Below are 22,175 nucleotides of genomic sequence, written 5' to 3'. Positions count from 1 at the left end.
CTGTATATCATGGTGTACTGTAGTACTTGATTATCATTTTCTGTACCACTCTGTAGGCTGCAGACAGTTGTAGAGCTATGGCTGCTTAGACTCAAATTAAAGATAAAGATATACATATAATATGTATGTGGATGAATAGTGTGCCCCCCAAAGAGGATGCAAGCTTATTCTACTTAAAAGCAAATCTACTCTTCATATGTAATATGTACACTCTTAGAGCTGTATTTGAGCCATTTAAGAAAAGCTGTCATGAAATAATTTGTAGCAAAGCAAACTTAAAAAATTGTGCCACTGATTAAGTAACGGCAGCTTTTCTTTGTTCTGATTTATGTAAAGAGGTGTCCTTGTTTTACTTTTTGATCAGTTTGGTTCTAGATGGTGTGTGTTGGTGGTTGTGTGCTTCGAGGTCTTTCTGGTGTGCGACACTGATCTGGAATGCCTGGTAGTGTTTCACAACCATGGTTTGATTTGATTTTTTTGAGGAATGATATTTGCATCCCCCATCCTCTCTGTCTTTATCTGGACTTCTCTCTCTCTCTCTGTATTCGTTCTTGTTCCATTCATCATTTCTCCATTGTTGCTCATGTACAGTTAGATCCAATGTAGGCAAACTGTCAGAGGTATTTTGTATGTATGTATCGCATCTTGTTGTTTCTGTTTGTTCATTAGACGAATTGCATATTTGGATGGATTGTTCACTCTCTCTGCCTCTCTCTTCTCCACATCATGTATGTGTTTTTCTGTCTTTTCATGTGGACTGGCTCCTCCTCCTGCATCCCTCTATATTTCTGTCTTTTCTCTGTCATTCTCTCTCCCTCCCCTCCTCCCTTTTCTGTATGATGTGTAGTTGATTGGGAGGGCTGCCAACCTTTTTTGATTGGTCTCTTGCTGCATCTGATGCTTGCTGATTGGCTAATTTTGCTCACCTCTGGTGATGTGATGTGCCCTTGATTGGCTGCGTGTAATTTGTGTATGAACTCTTCGATGGATGTTTTTTGCATTGTGTTCAACTGATAAATCTGCTGCTTAATTCACCTTCTTTTTCCCTCCTTTTTAAAAAGGTAGCAATATAATGGTCTTGGATTTCTTTTTGAATGCTTTTGTTCTGAAATATTTTGTGGTTTTCTTTGTTCTGTGTGCCAATGGTTGCATTGTTTGTGTGCAAAACTGCCTGACTACTCACCAGGATCCTTGTTTTCAATGTCTTTCTCCTTCAAAAGAAGCGCATGCATCAAATACCATCGCTGCTCATCAACAGAATTAACCTCTGTCATAAGTTTAAAAAAACATAGTTATAAAATATAATGACACCTCACATTTAAAGTACACATTTAACATGAAAACACTGACCAACTCTGACCATCATGTATGCAGAGTATCTCCCTCATGTGTCACAGAATATATTCACTTTAAAAAAACTTAAAACACAAACTATAATGTGATTGGGTTCTGCATCATTTTGGTAATTCCTCAGTGCTTGTTTATCTGTTAAACTGGGTTGACTTAGCACCCTGACCACTTTTTCTGGTGTCCAGGTCAATAATGCTACAGCCAGAGTGATGACCAACAAGAAGATGACCACCCCTTACTCTAATGGAGAGGGCCTCGCAACTCTGCCATACGGTAATGCACTTTAAACTTTAACAGCCGATTCTACCTTTTGTTTGATATGAGGTGACTGGGCTGGGCCATATGGCTGAAATTAATATCACCACATAGATAAAAGTATGGGTTTCCAATTCTGATTTTTATATATATATATATATACATATATGTATGTTACATTTTTGAAAAACTGCATATATGATTTACTACATTCCCCTGATACCCATTCCACTGTAATGTATTATATCTGACAAAACAAAAGTCTAATTTTTAAGTTTTTGATTACTATTTTGGACTATAGACATTTGTAAAACAATAACATTATATATTCGTAATCATGATGATGCGACTCCACTAAAAATCAATGTATAATAATACTGAATTGTCAGGAAGCTTTATACATCCTCTCTTTACAATGAACAACAGAGATCACTGTGAACAAATGCACAAGTCATGAAATGTCTGACTGCTTCTGTGAGTTTCTTGTTAAATTTTGCTTTAAATGTACATTGTAATTTTTTTGTTGACTATAGCTGGGTGGAAGTTGAGTCCCATGGTTGGGGCCATGTACAGCCCCGAACTCTATACAGGTATGTCAGCAAGGATTAGCTTTATACTTAAGGAGACTGATGGAGACAAGATGCACAAATAATATTGTAATCTTGAAGGTATTTAAGAAGCTGTTCTTTCTTTGTTTCTCTCTCTCTCTCTCAGTACCGGGGTTTCCGTACCAAGCAGCAGCAGCTGCTGCCTCCACCGCTGCGACCTTTCGAGGCGCTCATCTCCGGGGTCGTGCCCGGCCGGTCTACAGCGCAGTCAGGGCAGCTGTGCCACAACCTGCCATCCCTACTTACCCAGGGTAAACACGCATAAACATAAATAAAAACTTGATAACCAGTAAACTGCTATTGATAGTGAAAGCTAGACATAATATTATGCATATGACTGTCTTCTTAAATGCATGTCTTCACTTAAAAATAGTACTTCATAATTGTGCATGCTGTGTGTTTGGATATATTTTTATTGAGAGATTGACATTGATAGTTTGTTGAGTTGAAATACCATTTCCTTGTTCCTCAAAAGTGATGATGGTGATACTTTAGTGCATTCGAATCAAATTGAGTAGTATTTTCTTTTAATAGAAGTTTTTCTCACTGGCTGAAGTAACAGTAGTATCACTCTAAAGTCAGTGCATTTGTATACAAAGAGGTGGTATTTTGTCTTGCATGTTGCACGGTGTGTAATAATCTCACCCTTCTTTCTTTTCTCTCTTTCACAATCTGTTTGGCACCGTTTTCTCACCCCCTCTCTCCCTCAATCGTCACTCTTGTTTTTCTGCAATGCCCACATGGTGGCGCATCACACCATTTTTGTTTTGTTTGTTTCGACTTTCCACCACCGCTCCTCTGTCCTCTCTCCTTTTCCTTCCTTTCTCGTCTCTCTCTCTCTCTCAGTGTGATGGCCTATCAGGATGGCTTTTACGGTGCAGCTGATCTCTATGTAAGTATACCTCTCTCTCCTCTACTGCCTCACTACTCAGCTACGTTTCCCCTCTCTTGCCTGTGTGAAATGGCACAGACCAAACCCATAGAGACGTGTACTTTTGGGTGTTTTGATTCATCACATCTAGACATTTTATCTTCTCCTGACTTAATCATAAATAATGAACCTTTTTAAAAAAATGTTTTATTACAAATAAATTAAACTCATCACTTTTCCAAATGCACATAATGTAATTATGAAATGTTCCTTCAATAATGCATACAAAATTACAAAACAAAAAATAGCACTCAGCAGCCCAACACGCACACACTTTCATCAAAGTGTTCATTCATGAGTAGACTACTCTAGGGTTTGTCTCTGTGCATTTGTGAGTTAGTTTGTACCAATGTGATTATGAGTGTGTGCCTGTGTGTGTGCCTGTGCGTGTGTGTGACCAGGTTGACAATAGCTGTTTCTGTTCTCTCTGTAGACTAGTGTTTCAGGACATTAGTGGCAGATTGCCCCAGGTAGGGTTTACACACTCTGTGTGAGAGCCAGTGTGCATCCTCCTCGTCTCCAATGACTGCGTGCTGCTAGACGTTATTGACCATCTGAGATTGAAATGCCTTCTCTGTCTTTTTCTACTAACTCACTGGATTCTGACATGGGTGGAGTTGCGGAAGGGGGAGAAAAGAATTAAGATGAAATTTGAATTCATGAAGAATATATTACATAAAACGTCCATTCACAAAATATCTACAAGAGAGATGGATGTACATTTTAGGGTAGATTAGGTGTAATAGGTCAATACTTGGAATAATGACTTACTTTCTTTAACTAAAAATCTGCATTTGTGGTAAAGTTTTCAACTCTATTTCAATACAATACATCCAGCTAACTTATTCTTTTCCTCACTGTGAAAACAAAGGCATTTTGTCTTATTTTAGCAGCACGTCCCTTGGTGACCAGATGTTAACACGTCACAGCAAAATTCATCTATGAATTTGATAAATTTCATTATGTTCTTGATGCATTAAAACAAATTAATATTTTATTACAATTATTACAAAGAAGGAAAAAAAGCATTTTCAAGCCAGGACATGTATTTTTGTTTTGCTCTTTTCATTAATTCACCCTAAAACTTTTCATTGTACACAAACTTTACACATCATGCACATCGGTGAAAATTACAATGTGTCACCTGAGACCTATCCTGTTGTCAGATGGATGTAGGACAGTTTCTATCAGCAGTTAATTCAGACCCCTTCCAGGAATCTCCCTATCTGTTTCACCTGTGGCATGCTAACTGAATCATTGTCGGCATGCAGACATACTTACAAGGCTGACTCCCCCCCAGTCCCCCTCTATTTCCTCCCCTCTTTTTCTTCTCTGTCTATAAACCCCCCATTTTTTGTCATTCTTTATTTTACTTCTCCTCGCTCTGTTCAGTCTGTCTTCTTTCCTTCCTCAGTCAATAATTAAAACCTTTTCTGTTTGTAAATCACCTCAAAGTGTCATCTGGCACTGGCGCTTTCTTCATCTTCTACTCTTTCCTTGCTCTGTGACTCTTCCTCTTCCTTAGCCATTTTCTACATCACGTCCTCTCTCTCTTTATCCCTCTACATGTCACCTCCTTCACCTCTCACTCACCTCCTTCCTCTTCCTCCTTCCTCTCCCCCACCTCCCCAGTCCAGCCTTCTTCCCATAGCAGCACCTGTGTGGTCCTGAATGCGGGGACTTGGTTGTGACTGATCCTTTAGGGTAGAATGCAGCGGTGTGTGTTTGTTTTTTTATAGGGATGTTTGGCCTAATACACTGTACGTTCTGAGTTTGGGAAAGCATGCTGTGTCTGTCAGTGATTGGTCGCTGGCCACGTGAGCGTGGTGTGTGTGTGTGTGTGTGTGTGTGTGCCCTTTTTAATCCAACTGGCTGACTGTCTTCTTACACCTGTAGTTTTTTTGTGTCTGTTCATCAGCTGTCCATCCAAACATAAATAATGACACAATCATCTTGCCACCCCTTCCCCTTTCTTTAACTCTGTGTTTTTGGTGGGGGAACCGGGGTGGGGCACAGTAATAGGAATGAACCCTCTCTCCCTCCATGTCAAGCTGACAGTGGGAAAGATGATGAACGCTGCAAACACTAAAACACATAATGTACAATTAAAGATATTTTTTCCACGTTAGTCATGGAGGGAGAGACCCACACAGAGCCTGAGCTACATCCTTTTGAATGCTGTACTGCACCAGATTAGCCAGTTTTGCTGACTGTCTGCTTGTTAATCTTACGCTCTCTTCTCAGCAGTTTTTCTCACAATGTAACCCTTTAGATTCACTGCTAGACTGTTAGTTTGTAGATTAAATACAGCAAACTTTTAACAAGAATTTACTCTGGTTTCTGTTTCGTCCCATCTCTCCCGCATCGTATCTCTCTCCTCTATTACACATGCTACCCCCTACCCTCTTGCTGTCCTCCATACCCCCTTCATCGCCTCACCACAGGGTGGCTATGCAGCGTATCGTTACGCCCAGCCAACTGCGGTAGCGACTCCTGCAGCAGCAGCAGCGGCTGCAGCAGCTTACAGTGACAGGTGAGTGGGCTATCCTCCTCCGACAGGCCAACACCTGCACAACTAGGTGACGCGTCTCAAGATGTTGGCTGCTTGCTTGCAGCACTGTCCTCTGTCACTAAGTAGTGAAGTCACTTTTCATTTCATTTAAAAAGCACATTTAAAATCAACACAAGTGCTGTACAATTATCAAGGCAATGTTAAAAAGCAGCTGTGTAAGAACAAGCAATACAGATAGAGGACATACACCAGGGCATTCAAGTACAATTTCCATTAGTCTACAAGACGAAAAACTTTTTTTTTTTTTTTTTTTTAGTTTTATTTTCTCCAGATCATGAGGTGAGAGGAAAGACTTGAAGTAGTTTGGGGTTTCATTCCAACACAAATCATAGACTAAGAAGTGAATTTTGAAAAACACCAACCCCCTTTCCTCCTGCAATTGTAGTATATAAGTCACCTCATGCTATGGGCCAAATTTCCTTATTCTTTTCCTTTTTAAAATACTGTGCAATACCTCATGTTTGATGTGTTTGCTGTTTTCTGATAGCTATGGACGAGTTTACACGACAGACCCCTACCATGCTGCGCTCGCCCCAGCTGCCTACGGCGTTGGAGCCATGGTAAGTCCCTAAAGCCCATATATTGCCAAGCATTCAGGATAAGTCATGTGATATTCTATGTTTTTCAGATTATCATTAATTCCCATGAAAAGAGCAAAACCAACAATGTGTTAGTCCATCTCTCAATACTTTACAACTACTCTTTCCTGTCTGTGGCACAAATGTACAGTTTAATTTTTTTTAAAGGCTAAGAAGCTGGGCAGTGTAGTTTGGTGCAAACATTACTCAAAGAGGAATAAATAGTACATTTATTGGAAAATTTCTTTAGCTGCTGATTATTATGTATTCAGTGTTTACACCACTAAGACTGGACTACAAACTGGGCAAAGCAGGCAATTTCCCCAGAACTCCAGGGAGCGTGAAGGCTCTGTTTGCCAACTGATTTGCGTCAACTTAATTCAATTTTGTTTTGGGAATCTGTTGCATTAAAACACAGTATCTGCAGACATGATAGGGGCTTTAAGGTGGGTTTTGAAGAGGGTCCCTGTGTCAAATTCTAGTTGTAAGACTAAATGAATGTGTTTTTAGATAAAGTACTACACAGCAAATCTGGGCCAGGTAGTATACCAGCACAGAAAGAACAGTAGACATTGCACAAATAGTGGGAGACATTTCTTGTTGCTAGGATCAATTCATTGTTGGTTTTAGTCATTTTATGGAATTTATTGACAATAAGGAAAATATAGAATATCACCAGACTGATCAGTTAATGAAAGTCATTTTAAAAAGATTTAGTTTACTAAATGTTCGTCTTTTGTTGTTTCACAGGCCACACTGTACAGGGGAGGCTACAGTAGATTTGCCCCTTACTAAAGACACTACATTTCCCAGGAGCTCCTCTCTTCCGTTGAATTATTCTGAAAGAGCTCCCTCTGTTGTCGTGGAGGTGGACTGCACCCAGTTTTAAAGTGTGGAGTCACAACAAAGATATTTCAGATCCCACCCCAGAGCAGTCCCACGTTTTCTTATATACGCTACTACAGAAATAGAGGAATGCTGTATTAAAGACTGACGGATGGCCTTCACATTAACAAAAGAAAAAAAAAGACTTAAAATGGCCACCTTCCCTATTGCACGGCTGTATTATAGTCCCCCCTTCTTATTCCCCCGGCACTCAGCAGCACAAGACTCGGGATGGAGCCCAGACGTTCTTCCAAAGGCTGTATGTGGATAAATGACATTTAAATAGCTGTCAAACGTGTATGAGAAAGAGCTGAGTGCTGTGTGGCCTGCACACACTCAACATTAAGGAAAAAGAGAGGGAAACGAGCAATCAAAGTGTCCACAAAGCGTCAGAGCGGTAGGAAGCAGGAAGGTGCATCGAATAAGCACCTAAAAACATTTTGAACCAGAATGACGAGTCACTAAAATGATAAAATAAAAAAAATAAAAAACACCCACTGATGGATTTTTATAATTCCTCCTTAACGTGGGCAGATAGCAACGAGAGAGGGTTTCCATTCTTGCTGTGTTCTGGTAGAGGGAGACTGAACATGGTGGCTTGGAAAGATGATGTGATGGTTTATAATGCTACAGAAATCACATCCGAAAGCGGAAGGAGGGAGGGTTATTAGAGCTGTTCCTTACCTCAAGTTTTCTTAGTATGTGGAAATGGTGAACCTTTAAACTTAAAATTGTTATGATATGCAAAGAAATTAGTTTAGAGAAAAAAGTTACCAAATTATTATTATTATTATTATTATTGTTATTATTGTAATTATTCTCATTCTTATTCTTACTAAACCATTATTTTGTTTGACTCAGCAGCTACTGCTGTCATGGGACATGTAGATCCAACAGTGAACCTTGGGGTTAAAAATCAGAAAATGAGCATCTGTATAACAAATATTCCACTTTTTGACTATATGACACAACTGTAGTCACATCATCTTTCTCTCGCATAGGATTTCATTACACTCTGTGTGCAGCCACCTCTAAACACTACAAAAAGTTCAACACTACACCTGAATTGATTTTAGCTTTAGTTCCAAACTAAATCATCCACCCACAACCCTGGGGTTCAAGTACTTGTTGATCCTTTAATGTAGAGATTTATTATTTGGATTTTCCCCTCATGCTCCATCTTTTTATAGAGCAAAGTCCAACATTGAATGAGTCTTCCTGAAACATACTTTAGTTGGTGATTGTGTTTGAGATGCTGCCAGTAGCAATTACTGTGCAAGAGAGAGAGAGTCTGTGAGTTAATAGAAAATATTTAAATGCGAAACACCTTACTATTGTGCATATTTCTATACCGTTGTATTCTATATTTCCAAAATGTGGCGCTTTTTCTTTTTTGGGAGGGGGACTTTTGTTTTTGTTCCAAAGATTTGTAGAAAGCACATTTTTCTGCTGTATGTATAAATATATTATCTTTGTTATTGTTATGATCATAATCCTATTGCTGTCTTTATTTACTTCTTTTTCATCTTCTGTTAATCTTTTTTTTTTAAATATCTGTAAGTTGTTGTTCCTTCTCCAGTAAGGTGCAAGTTAAATTTCAAGTTTTTTTGTTGTTGTTGTTTGCTTTGGAGTAAAGATCTTAGAGCCAAGAGCATACCTGAATAGTGACAAACTAAAGGTATGCATGGAACACTACCAAACTTTTGTCCTCTTAAGTAAATATTCAGTCAAACCCAGGCTACAGTTTTATTTGTTTTGGGTTGATTATAGGATTCACTAGCATGGCGTTTGATTATAATTCAAAATATACAGGAACGGCTGGATTTTGTTTTTCTTTCTGTGTCCATATTTTGCAGGTGACTGGTTAAAACCAACTGTGTTCTTTTATTTTTGAGGTTTTCTGTTTATTTGAATTTTTTTTTTTTTTAAGTGGACTCCTTACATTTCAGTGGGTAAATCTGTCAGCTTGGCCATTGTGGTCGCTCCAGGTTTGTTTGAAGATATCCAGTAAAATGTCTGAAAGTGTTATCTCTCATACATAAATAGGTTAATATTCCAACATGGTGTAAAACAAAATGTCGTTGTGGGATATGATCTAGGTTGTGTGTTCAATGGGCCATTTATGTATTTTTTTTTTTTTACCGTTATTTTCAATTTCTCACTCTTAGAAAAACATGCAGGTCAATAAGATGGGGGTTTTTTTCTATTAAATGCGCTGCTGTTGGATTTTCTCATGACATTTAACATTTCTTTTTAAATATCTCCAAGTTACTATAGAATGTGCTCTGGACAAAATGGGGGGAAAAAAAGAAACCTAGCCAAAGATGCTAACTAACAGTCCCCAGCACGTTCTGGTTCCCAACTTGAGAAGTGCTACACAAAATACACAAAGATGGACTTACAAAGCCACTAAAGGCATGGACAAACCAGCATGAGCGATACTTGTCAAGTAAAAAAAAGAAAAAAAGAAATTGTTTTGCATGAATCTTGTGTCTTTCATATCTGAGTCCTGAGCAGCCGAGCCCAGTTGCATTCTTCTTTACCACTAAACTCTATGGAGAATGACAGGCAGCTAGCTGTTTGAGGCTAGCTAACACAACAAAGAGCACAGTGCTGTTTGGCAAAAAGGCCTGCTGACAAACAAAATGGCTGCTGCACAAAAGAACACGTGGCAGCTTCATTTTCCTGTCATGGTTTTCTTGCCACTGTATTATAGTAAACTATGTGGCCATTCTTCATAGTTGCTATGGTTTCTCACTGACCTGTCCTCTCCCTCTGTCATGTCTATATCCCCCTTGACTGCCATTATGTTTTTTTTTTGTTATTGAATGTCCATATAAAATGTTTTATATAAAAATGTTTTGTTGTGATCAAGCTTTCAGGTTGTTTTCTTTTGGTATTCTATTTATTCAGTAAAATATGGAGGAGTGTTATTTTGTAGTTTCTCACATTATTCTACACACAGTAGGCTATGGCAGTATATGAATGCTGATTATTATTTTTTTTTTTCAGTAACATAACTGCTTTAAACCTGCTACAGATTTCTTTGGCTACATGAGGGCACTGGGGAAAAAGCTGTACACACTTACATGTTATCTTCTTTTAAGTTTACATGGAGCAAACAGTTACACATCCAGCAGATCCAGAGCAACATTAGCATTCATTTGGATCGTGTTTCTGGTCACCGCTTTGAGCTACATGCTAATGAAAGTGTGTTTACAATGTTTTAGCAGCATTAATGTTTACCATGTTTACCATCTACAGCATGTTAGCATACTAACATTTGCTAGCGTGGCTAGTAATATTACATAAGCTTTAATGATGCAGATATTATGTATGCTGGTATTTATTAAAGGTTATAGGCTACTGTGTGTTTAAAGAAGACAACATTTCTTTGGGGAAAATATTTCCTGACTCTTCTACTCAGCTGTGATTCTCATATTTATTGATTAGTGTGCACAAATGTACAATTATAGTTCATGAAAATAAAAAATATATATATGTACCATAAGCAGCTGTACGTTAAAAGGGAATAGCTCCAAAGAGGGGAAGGGTCATGGAGTGGAAAAGGCAGGAGAGAGGAGTGAAGGTTTAGTGGTGATATGCTGTAGAAACAGCGATCAACCCTCTTACAACAGATTTAGTCCATTGTCTCTCAGAAATGCACAAGCCAAGTGCAAAGTATGGGTGAGGAAGTTTGGAGTTATTGCTTCAAGCAGGGACACCTCACTGAAGCATATATAAATCAATAATTAAAATATGTAACTTTTTTTATAATATTTGCCAACGTTGCCACGGTTTGGATCAGCTTTGGGTATCAATTTTCGTGCAATGTTTCCCAAAACCAATGTGGGCCTAACACAACAGGCATCAGGTCAGGTATTTTAGAAGGTGAAGGAGAATAGGGCAAGAGAGGAGGACTGGGTGAAGGATAATCATTGCATGGTGGAGACCCTCTAGGGTTTCTAGACGATTCCGTATTTTGCCAGGTCACTGAGCTCCATGTCGCCAAAGGCTTCCCATGGGCAAATCACTGTGATGTCTGTGCCAAGACCCTCCATGCCGGGGATGTCGTCTCCAAAACTGAAAAGAAACAAAAACGTCTTTCCTGGCAACTTGATTTCTTTTATTTGATATGAGACTTCAGTGGCTGAAGAAGAACTCAGATCTTTTACGTAACTTAAAGTACCAATAAAAAATGTGAAAATACTTAATTACCAGTTAAAGTCCTACATTCATAATCCTGATCTAGTAAAAGTACCAAAGTATTATTAGCAAAATGTACTTAAAGTATGAAAAGTAAAAGTACTTGTTCTACAGAAAAATGGCCCCTGTGACTGATAACATTATTATCTAACAATATTCTAATGTTAATACTGATGCTCAATGTGTAGGCAACATTTTACTGTCACAGATGGTCGAGATGCAGCTAGTTTTAGATACTTTATATACTGTTCTGTAGTTTAGTCCAGTGTTTGACAAGAGTGGAAATTTTCTTTTTTACTTTTCTTTGATCTCTGCTTTTTTATTAAATAATGGATAATTTGACCTCTTTGGGCCTAGAACAGATATTCAAATGAATCACAAGCCAAAAACATTGCGAACTACTGGTTTAAGCTTTAACAAACAAAACAAAAAGATACTAGCTGTCTGAAATGTAGTAGAGCAGAAGTGTAAAGTAGCAGCAAATGGAAATACCCCAGTAAAGTACCTCAACATTGTACTTAATACCTTAAGTACAATGTTGAGGTACTTTACTACAGTACTTGAGCAAATGTACTTAGTTACTTTCCACCATCGGTGACTTTAATGTCCATCTTACCCCTTCTGGCCTGGTTTGGGCGCCTTGCTCTTGAAGGTGCGCATGGCCCTCTGCTTGAACTTGGGAGGTGCCTTCTTGTCAGCAGGAGCTGCAATGGCTGCGTCTGCCATCTTTTATGCACTGAGAGCAATACAGTTAACAGTCAGTTAGTGATTCTTGATGTGTAAGACCTTTCCTCCTCCCCCTCCTCCTCCTCTAAGCCCCACTGCCCCCTACTTGAATGATATAACACCCCCATGTTGGGTCAAATTATAGACTAAAGCTGTCATACAGCTCTTTAAGATCCTGTTGCACAAACAGCTTTGTCTATTTTTACACCTTGGCTTTAAAGATTACTCTTGGCCAAGTTACAGACTGTACATCTTGAGACCAGGATATCACTAAGTTCACTTAATTCCATAGATGGTGTGAAGTCAACACATACTGTATGTTGTAAATAATAAACCGTGAGTGTAAGGAGATTTTGCCCTCAGCAACTAATTGTTGTTTTAATCTGGCTTTTCTCTGACCTCAGTTATAGGTCTTATATTAGAGGAAAGCTCATCAGTGCTCTGTACTTTACCAGAAATGTATGTGAGCTCACTGATGGCATCTTTGAACATGCAAACCAATTGTGTAATTTTGTCATAAAGCCTCAGTTAACCAGTTAATTCTTAAGTTTCACACCCTGGTAGATTTTTTGTTAATACTTTCTCATTTAGTTACAGTATGTGCCTGTGTTTGATTAGCCACAGATAACAATGTAAGCATTTATTGTGTGCAGATATACAGTATGTATAATATGTCTTTGTAATGTTCTTCTTGTGAAGGACAACACAACTAATACCATCTCTCCAACACATAGTGATGAAAGTAACGACAGACTTCTCTTTTTAATAGTTTTTTCCTTCATTAAACTATGATGGTCTCTTGAGATCTAAATCTTTTTCGCCAAATATATCACATAAACCAACAGCGATCCAACATTTCAAGATCATATATAATTTTTTTCATGATGATTTCACATAATACACACATCAGAATTCAAAGTTTTAGTAATAGGTAGAGATGCACCAAATTCTTAGCTTGACAGCAAGACAGTCCCTGTTTTACTGTCGTACTGGTTTCTTTTTTTTTAACTTGTTCTTATTTATTGGTTTTGTCTGTTTTAATTAGTATTTACTTTTTGTTATCTCTTATGTCATTACTACTATTGCAGTTACTTTTTCCAATTAACGCCTTTTATTCTGTTTTCTAATTTCTGACATGTCTTTTTACTATGCTGCAAGCAAATTTCCCATGCAGAACTAATCGCAGACTGAATCGAACTAAACTGAAAGTAAGAATTTTAGAAAATATCCTCAATCTTTTACACATACATAATCAATCCCCATAGACAAAAGTACCTGTACTTGTGCTGTTGCTGCTGATCGATTTTGGAAAACGCCTCAGAAGTGCCCTGACTTTTTTTCTTTGGCTTTTTCTCCACCATCTAACTTTCTGTTTTGTGGTTTGTGCACTTTGCAACCTTGTTTTTATACATCATCTTTTACATTGTCTCTTTTACTTCCTTGTTTTCTTTTCTTACTGGCATTTTCATCTCAACATGTTTTAAATATGTGTCAAAAGAATTTATGTTTCTACAATTAAAAGATCACCTCACAGTATCTATCTGAAGTCAAGCTTTCTCAGCACGTGTCTGCACTCTCATGTACGCTCTAAGCTTAATCCTTACAGCAGAAGTGAAAGTTAACCAAAGCTAGCAGCTGAGAGAAGGTCAGAGTTTGATCTTACCTGTTTTTGCCGTCACACAGTTGGCTTCTGTCCGATGTGTTTCTGGTCAGTTTGTGTGTTTTTGGTCTTCGTCCTGCTGTCTTCTTATATACTCCCCCCCCCCACTAATCGCACTAACATGCCCATCCATAACTTTCTGGCCCTCTAATTGGCCTCTCTGCTCTATAAGATTAAGGAGGGGGCTCAGTCCCACCCTGTGTCTTGCCACGTGAAGATGTTTGCAACCTTACATAATGAAGCATATCTGAGAAAAACATAATTGGATTTAATAATAATCCCATTGAATAATTGTTGATGTTGTTTTGGGACCTAATTCTGGATATATTCTTTTCTGAATGGGTACATTTTTTTATATATATATGATATATATTTTTAATAAACTGTAAAATAATAATATTATTATTATACAACAACAACAAATTCATTTCACAGTTGAGTTTTAAAACATAAACAGTGGATTGTTAAAGTTCATTCTTGAACTTGAAAACAATAACTTGACAGAAAAATCTCAACTCAAGGTCCGCTTACTAGTTTTTCCAGAGCTTTCACCACACATCTCACAGTCTTAATCAGCTAATAAAAAGAATGTGAAATGAGAAACTGCTGGAAAAAGCTATAAAGTAGACTTTAAGATTTTACTGTCAAATAACATAAATATTGAAGATTTGGGTGCACAATTAAGTGCTGTAACAAAATCATGGGGCATATCTTTAATGTTTTACCCCCCCTCAGACACTTCTTTTCATACCACATTAATAGTTGTTCAGTTAAGTTGGCAGTTACTGTCTCAGTATTGTCCCTCTTTAACCATGCCATGAGGTGAGGGATTAAGAGCTGAATGGTTAAGTGTTCCTTATTTGTCACTGATCACCTGCATTGAGCTCATGGCGTCGCTGCTCTTACATGACATGCTCCAGATCCTTGTGCAGGATGCCACGTCACGACACGTTTGTTTACAAATAAGGTGAAAGTTTAACCCAATCTTTAGTATTTTATAAATTCCTGTTTTCTGCTGAGTTACTCTCATTCTGTCAGTCCTCAAACCTCCATTATGTTTGAACACAGAGGCATGAGATCATGTGTCATTGTGACTTGAACTGCTGTGAGGCTTCATGTATTATTGGGAACTTGCTCTTTTCAAGTCTCTTATCAGAAGAATCAGAATCAGGTTTATTGTCAAAAGGAATTTGCTTTGTATTTTATTGCAAAATGGTCACAATAAACATAGTAAAAGAAAATAAAAGTAGTGCATGTCAAGAATCTTAAATATAAAATAGAAATTTACCATAAAAAATATGTTAAAATATATGTTTGATTATGAAAAGACGTGGCTGGAAATAAACTGCATATATAAAATTGTGAACTAAAAACTCTATATGGTATATATGCATATACCATCAGACATATAGACTTTTATTAAATGTAGTAGCAATGAAAAAAGGAAGGGAGCTGTCAAATGCAGAAAATTGAGACAATTTATTATCAATTTATTATTTATAAAAGGTTCCAGAGCAGCTGCTGATTCAAGCCTTTTTGTGTTCTTTAAGCCATTGAGTGCCTGTACTTGTGCACATTTAGCATAATAATTCTGCATTTGACGGCTCCCCTTGTTTTTTCTTTGCAGTCTATAATCACTAACCTCTTTGGTGCCTTTATCCACAGTTTTTGTGGATATATAGTAAAAACAAGTGACTCACATTAACCATGACATTGTTTTTTCACCTGCAGTTATTTTTCATACACCGTAAATAAATTATTCTTGTGACTAGACCAAAATGAACAGTTACTTGCACTATGATAAAATTGTCGAATTTACCATAATTATACAAGTTTTCATGATGCAGATGGGTACAGTACAGTATGTGTAAATACTGATACATGTGCTGGGCTGTGACAGACAATGAATATCTTTCAGCAAATTTTTTTTTGCTTCAACTTGATAGTCATGCTAATTACTGTCATGCTAATTACTGCCAACAAATGACACCTCTATAATTCCCTTCAAATTCACATGTTGACAGACATATCTAACCTGTAATACACTTTGTATTTATAGCTCGTCCTTGTTTATCTCACCTATTTGTGGCTGAGCTGGTACAGAAGAGGACAGAGCAGAGTTGGCACATGAAAGATTAAACAGAATGAACATCTGACAGGATTAGCAGATCGGAGGACTTTAAAAAGGGACAGTTGCACAGAGAGAGGAATCCCACAAGCGAGAAACAAGCGAGGCTCATCAGACAGCATCAGAAAAACTCTTTGGGACTTCAACAAAAGGTAAGATGAAACTGACTTTCTCAGTTCTCGTGCAAGGAGCTAATACTTTAATTGCTTTGATAACATGTAACAACTTACAGAAGAGAAAGACAGAGTGATGTTTTTTTCTTGAGTATCGTTGCTGAAATGGAGCTGAAATGAGACATTCTTACTGAGAAGACTATAAACAGAGTAGCTGTTTGTGCTTGCCTTTCCTGTTTGCTCTGCTCAAGTCCCGCTCTCTACTTCTGTATACTGTCCTCAGGTCTTTTTACTTCATGACTTGATCGGATTTGGATGAACCCAGATGAGTTTTGAACACTGGTTGTACATTTTGTGTCAATGCTTAATGCATTTACACTTTGGTGATATGCGTGGATGATGACAAACTTGCTGAAGAGGATGAGAAATACAATTTAGACAGTAATGTGTTCACATTTCACAGTGAGGAATTATTTTACTGTAATGACATAAAGGGGAGATTTTTGGTTGATGGCAGCAGAGTTTATTTGTATTCACTACATTTCTTTCTTCTATTTGTCTTTCAGTAACTAATCAAAATGTCAGACGTAGCCGTTGCAGCTCCCGCCGACAAGAAAGCACCTCCCAAATTCAAGCAGAGGGCCATGCGCACCTTCAAGAGCAAGGCGCCCAAACCAGGCCAGAAGGGGTGAGATGGATATAAAATCACACACACACAAAATATACAGAAGTCTTTTCTTTATTTGCCATTTTAGGCAATGTCCTTGTATCTCTCAGTTTGTACTCATCAGATCTTTTTTGTCCTATGCACTCAGATTTGGAGACGACATCCCCGGCATGGAGGGTCTTGGCACAGACATCACAGTGATTTGCCCATGGGAAGCCTTTGGCGACATGGAGCTCAGCGACCTGGCAAAATACGGAATTGTTTAGGCCTCTTTCCTCTGCCTTCTTCCCTGTTGCAACTATTGTCCCTCATGTATTACAACTGTTGACGTAACAGCTGAAAATGTTGTACTTGTGTGCTCTAGGGATGAGGCAGCTTTTGATGATTTAGAGGTTTGACCTGGAAAATAAAATCCAGCACTCTCTCTCGTCTCATGCACTTTATTTGACCCCTTGATCATCCTTTTCTACTTTTCCCCACCCCTGCCTTCTTTTTCCCCTGAAACTCTCTTTTCCAATTCTTGCCTCTCGTAATGAGAGGTGAGTTGTACTTTCCACAGAGGAAAACAGAAATCAAATATTTTGAAAATATGAAAGACGGTTTGATATCTGTTATTGTTTTACTCTCCTCTTTTTCCACCTCTTTTCCTCAAAGCTGCTGATTCGACTTGCACAGATGTTTATTTTGTGTGTTAGCTAAATGAAAAAATATTTTTATGAATACATCTATAATTCACTTCACTCTTCAGTAAAAAAGATCAACTCTGTCTATTTTGTCAGTAGAGAGGAACAATTCCAAAAACACAATAAATGTTCGTATTTTCCATAGAGCATCTGTCTTTGTGTCCTTCCTATAATTAACACCAAATGCTACACGGATGTTACAGTGATTTTAACATTTCACACTCAATGTCTCTAACAAAAAACAACTACATACATGTTGTTTGGCCTCTTGTGTTGTTCACTATTCTTATTTTCTGGCTTCATCCATTGCACATAATATATACGATGTGCATAATAACTAACTTAATCCATTACTGACCCTGGTGTGGCCATCATTCGCTTAGTTGCCACACTTGCACAAAAATGTCATATTATTCACTGAAATTGTAAAAATAAATCTGGCTTCAAGGAGGGAAGATAACTGAAGCCACTGTTGCCATGACAACCAAAGCTGCTCATTCACAGAAAGTGCAGAGTCTATTGTTTTTTCTCCACAAGTAAAGAGAAAGGTTTAACAGCGAAGGTGAACTGTTTTAATGTCAACACAAACGCTGCAATAAAGGTCAGATTAGACTGAACGCCCGTAAAAATCAAGTTTTCAGAAATCTGGCATTTTAAAGACGTTTTTAAAGAAGTAAGACATAACTTAACAAGAGATGGTTTTGTTGGAAAAGACTGAATGAACTGAACTTCAACATTTTGTAATATTTTATGTACAGCCTCAAAAACCAGAACATGGTGAACACAAGAGGAAGAGATTTACATGTAGTATAAAGAGGTTTGCAATTAGTGTCACATTATTTTGTCTATACCATGGACAGTATATTGTGCAGTGGTGGAAGAAGTATTCAAATCCTATACACTGATTTTACACGTGAAGTTCAGTGTACTGATCAGGAGGAGTAATACTCGTAATGTGGGCCCCAGTGTTATAATATTGTATTAATTATTACTGATGCATTACTGTGTATGTAGCATTTTATTGTTGAATTTGGAAAGGTAAAGTAAAAACTAATTTATTTACTGTCAGTTAGTTTAATCTGTAACAATGCATCACATTTAATTAGCTCATGATAGGTTTTGTATGTAAAATGTAAAAGCTGTCAAATAAATGTAGTGGAATAAAAAGTATAATATTTTCTTCTGAATACTATGGAAGTTGAAGTCTAAAGTAGCCTAAAAAGGTACCTTACAGTCAGACATGAGTGCTGGATAAATGTACTTAGTTGCGCTCCACCACTGATATTGTATTCTATAGAAACTGATAATATATAATCTACTCAATGCAATATTTAGCAGCTCCTCTGGTAACATTTTTGTTGGTATTGTTTGTTGGTGCCAATTTCTGTGTGTGTGTGGCCTCCAGATATCAATATGCATTTGTGTCACTGCACCAATTAGCTGTTCAGGCCTCTAAACAGTGAGCGGGCAAAGGGACAGTGCCTTGTGCAATGTGGCACAAATATAACAAACATCAGTTCAAAACCTTTGGCCACTTCATTAGCAGGGACCTGCGGGGGGAGACAGAAGAGAGGCAGTGGGTGAGGACAGAGGAGGGAAAGTGAGGGAACATGATTACAGGGTCTATTTGAAATGGAGGAAAATATGAGGTATTTCAGCAGACTGCTGAGCTTCACATCACCATCCTTCACAAGGATTGTGCACCAAGGTATCGTCTCCAAGTTTGATTGGCCACTACGAAATTGATCCCATCAGTATCAGGATATTAATTAGTGTGAATATGAATGAATGAATGAAAAAGCATATATATGTGTTTGTGTATGTATATATATATATATATATATATATATATATATATATATATATATATATATATACATATGATGTTTTTATGTATCTTGTCATATTGCGTCTCCTCGTGGGCGGTCTGGTATGCTAAAACATTTTTAAAGATTTATTGATAAATTTAAAGAGGCATGGGCAAAATAAAAACAACAAAAACACTCATAACAACAAACTGTTTCTCCTAAGTAAAACAAATAATAATTATTTTCAGTAATTGCCACTGCTTATGTGTTAAAAAAACACACCATAACATATAAAAGACAATTGTAATCTGCTTAAAGACTGCCATGTAAGATAATTAAGTTTGTCAGTGTGCCTGCCAAGTCACCTTAAAATGAGATTATCAGTCGGTGCTGGCCAGTCGGGGTTCCTAAGCTGCAGTTTGTTCTCTGATTGTATCATGGTAGTGTTGCACAGAGCTGCAACAGCTGCATCTACTGGTTACTGAGAGAAAGAGGAGTCAGCTCACTGAGATGTTATCTTATGACAGCAGCCAGAGGTGGCTATATATTATGGTTTGGTTTGTTTATTTTAAAACTTAGCAACTCCTAACTTTATTTACAGGAGTAAAATGATCCTCTAGTGTCTATTTTTTACATTCTGCCTGTAGGATTAGACTTTGCAAAGTCACAGACAGCACATGCACAGTAATCATCTTGACAAAATTACACTGTGTACCTTCTCTTATGTCCTAATTTCACTCTGTCATCTATTCTGATTCTGCAAAGAGACTTCTGGCTGTCATAACCAATTTGAAACTGCTCTAGGATTTTAGTTTGACAAGTGTCCCAAGGCAAAGACGAGTATATTCAGTATAATGCATCAGGCATTAGTATGGGACAGAATATATCTGCTGCATTATTTTCTTTGAGATATGCTGCACAAGCATAGACTAATCTGACTGCTGTAATGGGTTAGTGAAATCACATATTTATGATTCAAATAACCCAGAATCATTGTCCTTCCACTCAAGCTGCTGCCTACTGCCTACTACTACTAAGATGACTCACTTAAAGTTCTTGTAATAGTTCCTGAAATCATGCGGCTACAAGTGGTTTGAAGATTTCTCCTTAAGATGTAAATATGTAAGAATTGATTGACAAAAACCCTTTCATACTCATCTGATACTGCAGCAAGTTGTGATTAACTGGTAATTTTTCTGTCCTCAAGCGTCCTGTTCAGAAACATCTCTCTGCAGGTGGCCAAAAACTGAATCCAAAAGCTTACTTTTTACCAGTACAGCTCAAAATCCAAGCTGTAAGAAAAACCAGGATGCTTTCAGGACAATGCAGCACTACTTCTTTCTGAGCGTTTGTTTATTATCATGGTAAGGGAAAGCCTGAAGGTCTCTGAGAGGCTATACATAAAAAACAAGCTGACATAGAAAGTGAGAAATGATGTACTCCTGGCTGAAAAGCAGTTCTGTCTGAAACATACATTGCAGTATCAGAGAGTGGCAAAGCATCAGGTGTAAAGATACAGTTCTGAGAAACATTTTGCAGTGTAGTGTCATATTACTGCTGACCGGGCCGTTTTCCCCTATATGCATTATAAAAAAACCTTGTCCTTCACCCTCCGCGGGTCCTCTACCAGAGGCCTGGGAGCTTGAGGGTTCTGCGTAATATCTTTGCTGTTCCCAGTACTGCACTCTTCTGGACTGAGATGTCTGGTGTTCTTCCAGGGATCTGCTGTAGCCACTCCTCCAGTTTGGGGGTCACTGCCCCGAGTGCTCCGATGACCACGGCACCACTGTTGCCTTCACCTTCCAGGCCTTCTCCAGCTCTTCTCTGAGCCCTTGGTACTTCTCTAGTTTTTCATGTTCCTTTTTCCTGATGTTGCCATCGCTTGGTATCGCCACATCAACCATAACGGCTTTCCTCTGCTGTTTGTCAACCACCACGATGTCAGGCTGGTTCGCCATTACCATGCTGTCAGTCTGGATCTGGAAGTCCCACAGGATCTTGGCTCGGTCATTCTCTACCACCTTTGGAGGTGTTTCCCATTTTGACCTCGGGGTTTCCAGTCCATACTCAGTGCAGATTTTCCTGTACACTATGCCAGCTACTTGGTTATGGCTCTCCATGTATGCTTTTCCTGCCAGCATCTTACACCCTGCAGTTATGTGCTGGATTGTCTCAGGGGCCTCTTTGCACAGCCTACACCTTGGGTCTTGTCTGGTGTGGTAGATCTGGGCCTCTATTGCTCTGGTGCTCAGGGCCTGCTCCTGTGCAGCCATGATGAGTGCCTCTGTGCTGTCCTTCAATCCAGCTCGCTCTAGCCATTGGTAGGACTTCTTGATATCAGCCACTTCAGTTATGTTCCGGTGGTACATCCCATGTAGGGGTTTGTCCTCCCATGATGGTCCTTCCTCCAGCACGTCTTCCTCTGTTCCCCATTGCCTGAGACATTCCCTGAGCACGTCATCTGTTGGGGCCTTATCTTGGATGTACTTGTGGATCTTGGATGTTTCATCCTGGATAGTGGCTCTCACACTCACTAGTCCACGGCCGCCTTCCTTACGGCTAGCGTACAGTCTCAGGGTGCTGGATTTGGGATGGAACCCTCCATGCATGGTGAGGAGCTTTCGCGTCTTAACGTCTGTGGTCTGTATCTCTTCCTTTGGCCACCTTATTATTCCCGCAGGGTATCTGATCACTGGCAGGGCGTAGCTGTTTATTGCCTGGGCCTTGTTCTTGCCATTGAGCTGACTTCTTAGGACTTGCCTTACTCGTTGGAGGTATTTGGCCGTTGCCGTCTTCCTTGTTGCCTCTTCGAGGTTGCCATTTGCCTGTGGTATTCCAAGGTACTTGTAACCATCCTCAATGTCTGCTATTGTTCCTTCTGGGAGTGAGACCCCTTCTGTGTGGACTACCTTCCCTCTCTTTGTCACCATTCGACTGCACTTCTCAAGCCCGAATGACATCCCAATGTCAGAGCTGTAGATCCTGGTGGTGTGGATCAGTGGGGA

General features: G+C 38.6%; 3 protein-coding genes across 12 annotated transcripts in view; 2 read left to right on the top strand and 1 right to left on the bottom strand.

Annotated features, from left to right (window-relative positions):
• LOC122872841 (RNA binding protein fox-1 homolog 2-like) overlaps window positions 1-10,049 on the top strand; it is a 35,540-nt gene extending 25,491 nt beyond the window's left edge. For 6 of the 10 annotated variants that reach the window (XM_044188848.1, XM_044188842.1, XM_044188841.1 and 3 more), the window contains 7 exons: window positions 1,536-1,623; window positions 2,139-2,195; window positions 2,320-2,464; window positions 3,060-3,105; window positions 5,589-5,677; window positions 6,204-6,276; window positions 7,045-10,049. In XM_044188848.1, the coding sequence (XP_044044783.1) occupies window positions 1,536-1,623; window positions 2,139-2,195; window positions 2,320-2,464; window positions 3,060-3,105; window positions 5,589-5,677; window positions 6,204-6,276; window positions 7,045-7,089 (543 nt within the window). In that variant the 3' untranslated portion in view covers window positions 7,090-10,049. Of the gene's footprint in view, window positions 1-1,535; window positions 1,624-2,138; window positions 2,196-2,319; window positions 2,465-3,059; window positions 3,106-3,577; window positions 3,615-5,588; window positions 5,678-6,203; window positions 6,282-7,044 lie in introns of those variants that run through there. The other 4 variants (XM_044188844.1, XM_044188847.1, XR_006377315.1 and 1 more) reach the window with 3 other exon arrangements.
• A 553-nt stretch (window positions 10,050-10,602) lies between these two features.
• LOC122872842 (retinal cone rhodopsin-sensitive cGMP 3',5'-cyclic phosphodiesterase subunit gamma-like) lies at window positions 10,603-13,901 on the bottom strand. Its single transcript, XM_044188852.1, has 3 exons — window positions 13,775-13,901; window positions 12,002-12,121; window positions 10,603-11,262 (listed from the first exon to the last, which is right to left on the bottom strand). The coding sequence occupies exons 2-3, from the start codon at window positions 12,109-12,111 to the stop codon at window positions 11,145-11,147; spliced, it is 228 nt and encodes a 75-aa protein (XP_044044787.1). The 5' UTR covers window positions 12,112-12,121; window positions 13,775-13,901; the 3' UTR covers window positions 10,603-11,144.
• A 2,003-nt stretch (window positions 13,902-15,904) lies between these two features.
• On the top strand, window positions 15,905-17,508 carry LOC122872840 (retinal cone rhodopsin-sensitive cGMP 3',5'-cyclic phosphodiesterase subunit gamma-like). Its single transcript, XM_044188840.1, has 3 exons — window positions 15,905-16,051; window positions 16,579-16,700; window positions 16,828-17,508. Exons 2-3 carry the CDS (start codon window positions 16,591-16,593, stop codon window positions 16,943-16,945), a joined length of 228 nt encoding a protein of 75 aa, XP_044044775.1. The 5' UTR covers window positions 15,905-16,051; window positions 16,579-16,590; the 3' UTR covers window positions 16,946-17,508.
• Window positions 17,509-22,175: the final 4,667 nt, after the last annotated feature.

This window comes from Siniperca chuatsi, linkage group LG3, assembly GCF_020085105.1.
Source record: "Siniperca chuatsi isolate FFG_IHB_CAS linkage group LG3, ASM2008510v1, whole genome shotgun sequence".
Classification (NCBI taxonomy): Eukaryota; Metazoa; Chordata; class Actinopteri; order Centrarchiformes; family Sinipercidae; genus Siniperca; species Siniperca chuatsi.
Note: the sequence above shows the minus strand (reverse complement) of the source record. Positions and strands in the feature narration are given on the sequence as shown.